At 49.7% G+C, this 9,389-nt stretch overlaps 1 protein-coding gene across 1 annotated transcript in view; it reads right to left on the bottom strand.

Moving 5' to 3' along the window:
• Positions 1 to 5,221: 5,221 nt before the first annotated feature.
• Positions 5,222 to 9,389, bottom strand: part of LOC106592652 (Krueppel-like factor 5) — a 270,170-nt gene continuing 266,002 nt past the window's right edge. The window contains exon 4 of the mRNA XM_045714013.2: positions 5,222 to 8,262. Within this exon, the coding sequence (XP_045569969.1) occupies positions 8,084 to 8,262 (179 nt within the window). The 3' untranslated portion in view covers positions 5,222 to 8,083. The remainder of the gene's footprint in view (positions 8,263 to 9,389) is intronic.

The following is a 9,389-nucleotide window of genomic DNA, read 5'->3' as shown; positions in this document are numbered from 1 at the left end:
AGAGCCCAACGGGGACACTACCTCTGACCAGAGCCCAACGGGACACTACCTCTGACCAGAGCCCAACGGGACACTACCTCTGACCGGGACACTACCTCTGACCAGAGCCCAACGGGACACTACCTCTGACCAGAGCCCAACGGGACACTACCTCTGACCAGAGCCCAAAGGGGACACTACCTCTGACCAGAGCCCAACGGGGACACTACCTCTGACCAGAGCCCAACGGGACACTACCTCTGGCCAGGACACTACCTCTGACCAGAGCCCAAAGGGGACACTACCTCTGACCAGAGCCCAACGGGACACTACCTCTGACCAGAGCCCAACGGGACACTACCTCTGACCAGAGCCCAAAGGGGACACTACCTCTGACCAGAGCCCAACGGGGACACTACCTCTGACCAGAGTCCAACGGGGACACTACCTCTGACCAGGACACTACCTCTGACCAGAGCCCAACGGGGACACTACCTCTGACCAGAGCCCAACGGGACACTACCTCTGACCAGAGCCCAACGGGGACACTACCTCTGACCAGAGCCCAATGGGGACACTACCTCTGACCAGAGCCCAATGGGACACTACCTCTGACCGGGACACTACCTCTGACCAGAGCCCAACGGGACACTACCTCTGACCAGAGCCCAACGGGACACTACCTCTGACCAGAGCCCAAAGGGGACACTACCTCTGACCAGAGCCCAAAGGGGACACTACCTCTGACCAGAGCCCAAAGGGGACACTACCTCTGACCAGAGCCCAACGGGGACACTACCTCTGACCAGAGCCCAACGGGGACACTACCTCTGACCAGAGCCCAACGGGGACACTACCTCTGACCAGAGCCCAACGGGACACTACCTCTGACCAGAGCCCAACGGGACACTACCTCTGACCGGGACACTACCTCTGACCAGAGCCCAACGGGACACTACCTCTGACCAGAGCCCAACGGGACACTACCTCTGGCCAGGACACTACCTCTGACCAGAGCCCAAAGGGGACACTACCTCTGACCAGAGCCCAACGGGGACACTACCTCTGACCAGAGCCCAACGGGGACACTACCTCTGACCAGAGCCCAACGGGACACTACCTCTGACCAGAGCCCAACGGGACACTACCTCTGACCGGGACACTACCTCTGACCAGAGCCCAACGGGACACTACCTCTGACCAGAGCCCAATGGGACACTACCTCTGACCAGAGCCAAACGGGGACACTACCTCTGACCAGAGCCCAAAGGGGACACTACCTCTGACCAGAGCCCAACGGGGACACTACCTCTGACCAGAGCCCAACGGGACACTACCTCTGGCCAGGACACTACCTCTGACCAGAGCCCAAAGGGGACACTACCTCTGACCAGAGCCCAACGGGACACTACCTCTGACCAGAGCCCAAAAGGGACACTACCTCTGACCAGAGCCCAACGGGGACACTACCTCTGACCAGAGTCCAATGGGGACACTACCTCTGACCAGGACACTACCTCTGACCAGAGCCCAACAGGGACACTACCTCTGACCAGAGCCCAACGGGACACTACCTCTGACCAGAGCCCAACGGGGACACTACCTCTGACCAGAGCCCAATGGGGACACTACCTCTGACCAGAGCCCAACGGGACACTACCTCTGACCGGGACACTACCTCTGACCAGAGCCCAACGGGACACTACCTCTGACCAGAGCCCAACGGGACACTACCTCTGACCAGAGCCCAAAGGGGACACTACCTCTGACCAGAGCCCAAAGGGGACACTACCTCTGACCAGAGCCCAAAGGGGACACTACCTCTGACCAGAGCCCAATGGGGACACTACCTCTGACCAGAGCCCAACGGGGACACTACTTCTGACCAGAGCCCAACGGGACACTACCTCTGACCAGAGCCCAACGGGACACTACCTCTGGCCAGGACACTACCTCTGACCAGAGCCCAAAGGGGACACTACCTCTGACCAGAGCCCAACGGGACACTACCTCTGACCAGAGCCCAACGGGACACTACCTCTGACCAGAGCCCAAAGGGGACACTACCTCTGACCAGAGCCCAACGGGGACACTACCTCTGACCAGAGTCCAACGGGGACACTACCTCTGACCAGGACACTACCTCTGACCAGAGCCCAACGGGGACACTACCTCTGACCAGAGCCCAACGGGACACTACCTCTGACCAGAGCCCAACGGGGACACTACCTCTGACCAGAGCCCAATGGGGACACTACCTCTGACCAGAGCCCAATGGGACACTACCTCTGACCGGGACACTACCTCTGACCAGAGCCCAACGGGACACTACCTCTGACCAGAGCCCAACGGGACACTACCTCTGACCAGAGCCCAAAGGGGACACTACCTCTGACCAGAGCCCAAAGGGGACACTACCTCTGACCAGAGCCCAAAGGGGACACTACCTCTGACCAGAGCCCAACGGGGACACTACCTCTGACCAGAGCCCAACGGGGACACTACCTCTGACCAGAGCCCAACGGGGACACTACTTCTGACCAGAGCCCAACGGGACACTACCTCTGACCAGAGCCCAACGGGACACTACCTCTGACCGGGACACTACCTCTGACCAGAGCCCAACGGGACACTACCTCTGACCAGAGCCCAACGGGACACTACCTCTGGCCAGGACACTACCTCTGACCAGAGCCCAAAGGGGACACTACCTCTGACCAGAGCCCAACGGGGACACTACCTCTGACCAGAGCCCAACGGGGACACTACCTCTGACCAGAGCCCAACGGGGACACTACCTCTGACCAGAGCCCAACGGGACACTACCTCTGACCGGGACACTACCTCTGACCAGAGCCCAACGGGACACTACCTCTGACCAGAGCCCAACGGGACACTACCTCTGACCAGAGCCAAACGGGGACACTACCTCTGACCAGAGCCCAAAGGGGACACTACCTCTGACCAGAGCCCAACGGGGACACTACCTCTGACCAGAGCCCAACGGGACACTACCTCTGGCCAGGACACTACCTCTGACCAGAGCCCAAAGGGGACACTACCTCTGACCAGAGCCCAACGGGACACTACCTCTGACCAGAGCCCAAAGGGGACACTACCTCTGACCAGAGCCCAACGGGGACACTACCTCTGACCAGAGTCCAACGGGGACACTACCTCTGACCAGGACACTACCTCTGACCAGAGCCCAACAGGGACACTACCTCTGACCAGAGCCCAACGGGACACTACCTCTGACCAGAGCCCAACGGGGACACTACCTCTGACCAGAGCCCAATGGGGACACTACCTCTGACCAGAGCCCAACGGGACACTACCTCTGACCGGGACACTACCTCTGACCAGAGCCCAACGGGACACTACCTCTGACCAGAGCCCAACGGGACACTACCTCTGACCAGAGCCCAAAGGGGACACTACCTCTGACCAGAGCCCAAAGGGGACACTACCTCTGACCAGAGCCCAAAGGGGACACTACCTCTGACCAGAGCCCAATGGGGACACTACCTCTGACCAGAGCCCAACGGGGACACTATTTCTGACCAGAGCCCAACGGGACACTACCTCTGACCAGAGCCCAACGGGACACTACCTCTGACCGGGACACTACCTCTGACCAGAGCCCAACGGGCCACTACCTCTGACCAGAGCCCAACGGGACACTACCTCTGGCCAGGACACTACCTCTGACCAGAGCCCAACGGGACACTACCTCTGACCAGAGCCCAACGGGACACTACTTCTGACCAGAGCCCAACGGGACACTACCTCTGGCCAGGACACTACCTCTGACCAGAGCCCAACGGGACACTACCTCTGACCAGAGCCCAACGGGACACTACCTCTGACCAGAGCCCAACGGGACACTACCTCTGACCAGAGCCCAACGGGACACTACCTCTGACTGGGACACTACCTCTGACCAGAGCCCAACGGGACACTACCTCTGACCAGAGCCCAACGGGACACTACCTCTGACCAGAGCCCAAAGGGGACACTACCTCTGACCAGAGCCCAACGGGGACACTACCTCTGACCAGAGCCCAACGGGACACTACCTCTGGCCAGGACACTACCTCTGACCAGAGCCCAAAGGGGACACTACCTCTGACCAGAGCCCAACGGGACACTACCTCTGACCAGAGCCCAACGGGACACTACCTCTGACCAGAGCCCAACGGGGACACTACCTCTGACCAGGACACTACCCAGTGTTACTACCCACTAATCCGAGACAGATCCACTGTCGTCTCCAATCCGAGACAGATCCGCTGTCGTCTCCAATCCGAGACAGATCCGCTGTCGTCTCCAATCCGAGACAGATCCGCTGTCGTCTCCAATCCGAGACAGATCCGCTGTCGTCTCCAATCCGAGACAGATCCGCTGTCGTCTCCAATCCGAGACAGATCCGCTGTCGTCTCCAATCCGAGACAGATCCGCTGTCGTCTCCAATCCGAGACAGATCCGCTGTCGTCTCCAATCCAGAGACAGATCCGCTGTCGTCTCCAATCCGAGACAGATCATAGCCATATAGTGAAGGGAGTTCACTAAACTAGTTAGGAGGGGTTAGACAACTGGGTTGACAGACTGGAATGGTGGCCAGCAGGTAAATGTTTCACAGTAAAGCTTCTGGAATGATCCTCTGGAATCAAGCCAGTCTTCTGTCTCCGGAATCAGATGGATAAAAGCTTCTAGAATGATTTATAGAATCATAATAAACATTCCAGAACACATCAGTCAGTCATCATATCTTACCTGAGGAACGTCTCTTCCTCTTTGCGTCACATAAAAAAAATATTTATATGATATAACGAGCCAACGACTATCTTAAAAATCTTTTTTTTTAAAGTAAACAACCATTTTTTCTATCTATTTTCAAAGGATACCGAATCTCTCCTCTTATCGTTAAGATCTCTTTGTGATCTGAGGTAATGACAATAACAAGTTGAGCCAAGATCCTAGTGAGACACCTGTCAAACCACCACGACGGGTTCACTCCAAACTCAACTGGTAACAGACGGGCTTAGCTGAGGCACATCCTGCTACGCAAACATATGGTGGGACGAGAGGTTTAAGGAAACCTTTTGGACAGGGAAAGATGACAAGAGAAACTTATTGGTGGAAACCGTTGGATAAGAGTCTTACTTTTGTCTGCTACGTCGGAGCCTCGCAGTGAAGTTTTTGACTCCGTAAAGAGACATTTGAATCATGACAACAAATGTTTTTTAAAAAAAGTGACAAGATTTATTTCATTAGGATTTATTTGTTTAATTTCTACCAAAAAGGAAACTACAAATTAGGTTCAAATTACAAATATAAAAACAATACCATCATCAAAATATTTAAAATAACAAAATCACACAGTATTGATGCGGGGCATTTTGTAAGTTCTGCCCTTTTGTTTAAAAAATAAAATAAAATAAAAATAGCAAAAAATCTTAAAAATCAAACATTATTTACAGAGCAGGTATTTACATTAAGGCATTTCAGTTACACAGAATAAAATGGCAGATCTGAGAAAAAGTTGGATTCCCTCTTGTCCAAGTTTCATTAAATAAATAAAAGGAAGATTTAGCATTATAGTATCAGCTAGTATCCAGCCAATTTCCCTATATAGTGCACTACTACAGGCCCTGGTCTAAAGTAGTGCACTACTACAGGTCCTGGTCTAAAGTAGTGCACTACTACAGGCCCTGGTCTAAAGTAGTGCACTATATATGGAATAGGGTTCTATAGGGCCCTGGTCTAAAGTAGTGCACTAAATCGGGAATAGGGTTCTATAGGGCCCTGGTCTAAAGTAATGCACTATATAGGGAATAGGGTTCTATAGGGCCCTGGTCTAAAGTAGTGCACTATATAGAGAATAGGGTTTTATAGGGCCCTGGTCTAAAGTAGTGCACTATATAGGGAATAGGGTTCTATAGGGCCCTGGTCTAAAGTAGTGCACTATATAGGGAATAGGGTGGCATTTGGGACACATACAAATTGATCAAAGTAGCTTTTTTAGGTGGAGCTCAGAAGACCACAGAGACACTTAGGATGAACCCAACGTGTCTGAACGTACAGGATGTTAGTTGACATGAATACATTAGTCAATGTGGTTTTCTGTATTACATTCAATACTAAGTAGGGTGTCCCAAACACTCTGCCCAGAGTAGGAGAAAACATTGCTCTTCCTTATGTTAGAAAATACATTTTTACCGAGACACACGTATGATTCTTCACGTTGTGAATCATTCAGTAAGGGGGTCTCTCTGTCTAACGTATCATTAACTTTATATACAAAACAAACAAAAAAGAAAGAGTCTGATTTTGAAACCTGATACATTCGATAATAAAGCACTGAACTCCGTCGACCGAGAGGCTTTTCCCGCCAAAAAACCTTTTGAGGATTTTACAATTTTTTTGTTGTCGTTGTCGTCTCCAAAGTAGTTTCCACGGGTCGCAAAACGATAATTTTAAAATGTAAAAAGGCTTTGAAAATAAAAATAAAAGTTTGGTGTTTGCTCAGTTGCTATGTTGACAAGTTAGAGAAGTTAAAACTTGTTGTGTTTTTTGTTGTTGTGAGAGAAGTCTTAGAAAAATAACAAGAACTTGTCATTAATATGAAAAGTGTTAAAACTAAAATATAAAACAAATAATACATGTAATAATCTCAAACATCGATACCCATCTTTTAACTTGATATTGTTTTATGTTCTCCGGATTAGACAAGATGACAAATACAAAATAAATGGTAAAAACCAGGGTCAGGTAGATAATTATCATACAGCCTCAGAGACACAATGCTATTCTCTAGATTTTTAACCACTTTTGTTCCTCTGTCCTGCATTGATTTAATCGCACACATTTTGGCCATCCTAATTTGGACCATCGTGTTTTCTTAGAGGATTATCTACACAATTAACATTTTACACATTTGGTCAAAAGATGTGTTTTTGATTGGACACCCTATATTAAATTATACGGCTGTCGCTCATCTCCCAGTCTTCACCTCATCTACTTAGATTTAAATAAGGAATCACATTTTTGATTCTCTCTCTCTCCCTCTCCCCCTCTCCCTCTCTCCCCCTCTCTCCATCTAGACAGAAGCTAATAACCCTTGTCAGTATTACTGTTCTCCATATAGTATAGAGAGACCATCTGGGATGAACACGACGAGGAGTATTACTATTCCCCATATAGTATAGAGACACCATCTGTTCCAGTGATTTGTTTCAGGAAAGTAACAGATGTCATCATCCAAATTCAAACCCTTTAAATGAAAAGGGGATGGAGAAAGGGTTCTGTTACTGCAGTGACGCGCAGAACACAAAGAGAACAAGCAGAACCGCTTCCCCTCCCCCTTTTGAGAGGGAACATGAGAGATGACTGCCATAATATCACAGAACATAAAGAGACCCCCCCCCATTTTGAGAGGGAACATGAGAGATGACTGCCATAATAACACAGAACATAAAAAGGACATCATCAGATCAATAACAGTTAGAGGAGCCCCAGATAATAAGTTATACTGTAGTCTAAACCAGGGTTTCCCCCCCCCCCACCACCTCCAAAAACTTTTTTAGGGGGTTAAAGTGATCCACCAATTGAGGAGTCTTTTGAGTCGCGACCCACCATAAGGGTTGAGCGGTGAACAAATAAAACAAATAAAAAATGAGACTAAATATAAAAATAGAGATGAATAACACCCTCTTCTTCAAAGCAGAGACAAAGCATTTAACTGAATGTACTTGTGACTCAATGTCAAGAAATGTACTGTAGAATTCTGAAATTATTTGTGACAATGCATGGTTTTTCCTGGATGAAAAAGGGGCTTAGGTGGGTGGGTGGGGTGGGTTCTGTCCAAAAGTGGGTCCCTGCCCATAGTTTGGGAGCCACTGGAGAGACTTATTTTAATTTGACCATTATTTAACCAGGTAGGCCAGTTGAGAACAAGTTGTCATTTCCAACTACGACCAGGTCAAGATAAAGACTACAAGATCTACTCTAGAAAAGTGGTTTTGTACCACTGTACAGTTGAGGTTGAACGTTTCCTGATTTGAGTGCATGTCTTTGTGATTCAAGCTAGTGTGTGTGTGAGTTAGTTCTGGTGCCTCTTCATATGCAGGGCCAGGTGATCCGATCGGGAGAAGGAGCGAGAGCAGACAGAGCATTGGAAGGGTTTGGCCCCTGTGTGTTTCCTGAAGTGACGAGTCAACTCATCAGAACGGGCGAAACGCCAGTCACACCCCTCCCACGAACACCTGTACGGCTTCTCACCTAGAGAGAGAGACAGAGACAGACAGAGACAGAGAGAGAGAGGGAGACAGAGAGAGAGAGGGAGACAGAGAGAGAGAGGGAGACAGAGAGGGAGACGAGGGAGACGAGAGAGACGAGAGAGAGAGGGAGACAGAGAGAGAGAGAGGGAGACAGAGAGAGAGAGAGGGAGACAGAGAGAGAGAGAGACAGACATGTTAAGATGACTTACAGCAAAAACACTTCTGAAAGAGTTTGTCCACAGTAACAGTCTCTAGCTAGTGGTTTTGATAACAGACGACCACAGTAACAGTCTCTAGCTAGTGGTTTTGATAACAGACGACCACAGTAACAGTCTCTAGCTAGTGGTTTGGATAACAGACGACCACAGTAACAGTCTCTAGCTAGTGGTTATGATAACAGACGACCCACAGTAACAGTCTCTAGCTTGTGGTTTTGATAACAGACGACCACAGTAACAGACTCTAGCTAGTGGTTTTCATAACAGACGGCCCACAGTAACAGTCTCTAGGTAGTGGTTTTGATAACAGACTACCCACAGTAACAGTCTCTAGCTAGTGGTTTTGATAACAGACGACCACAGTAACAGTCTCTAGCTAGTGGTTTTGATAACAGACGGACCACAGTAACAGTCTCTAGCTAGTGGTTTTGATAACAGACGACCCACAGTAACAGTCTCTAGCTAGTGGTTTTGATAACAGACGACCCACAGTAACAGTCTCTAGCTAGTGGTTTTGATAACAGACGACCACAGTAACAGTCTCTAGCTAGTGGTTTTGATAACAGACGACCACAGTAACAGTCTCTAGCTAGTGGTTTTGATAACAGACGACCCACAGTAACAGTCTCTAGCTAGTGGTTTTGATAACAGATGACCCACAGTAAGAGTCTCTAGCTAGTGCTTTTGATAACAGACGACCCACAGTAAGAGTCTCTAGCTAGTGGTTTTGATAACAGACGACCCACAGTAACAGTCTCTAGCTAGTGGTTTTGATAACAGACGACCCACAGTAACAGTCTCTAGCTAGTGGTTTTGATAACAGACGACCCACAGTAACAGTCTCTAGCTAGTGGTTTTGATAACAGACGACCAGAGTAACAGTCTCTAGCTAGTGGTTTTGATAACAGAC

Source organism: Salmo salar, unplaced genomic scaffold (genome assembly GCF_965601325.2).
Source record: "Salmo salar unplaced genomic scaffold, fSalSal1 ptg000229l, whole genome shotgun sequence".
Lineage (NCBI taxonomy): Eukaryota > Metazoa > Chordata > Actinopteri > Salmoniformes > Salmonidae > Salmo > Salmo salar.
The sequence above is the reverse complement of the archived record's forward strand: the minus strand, read 5'-3'. Positions and strand labels throughout refer to the sequence as shown.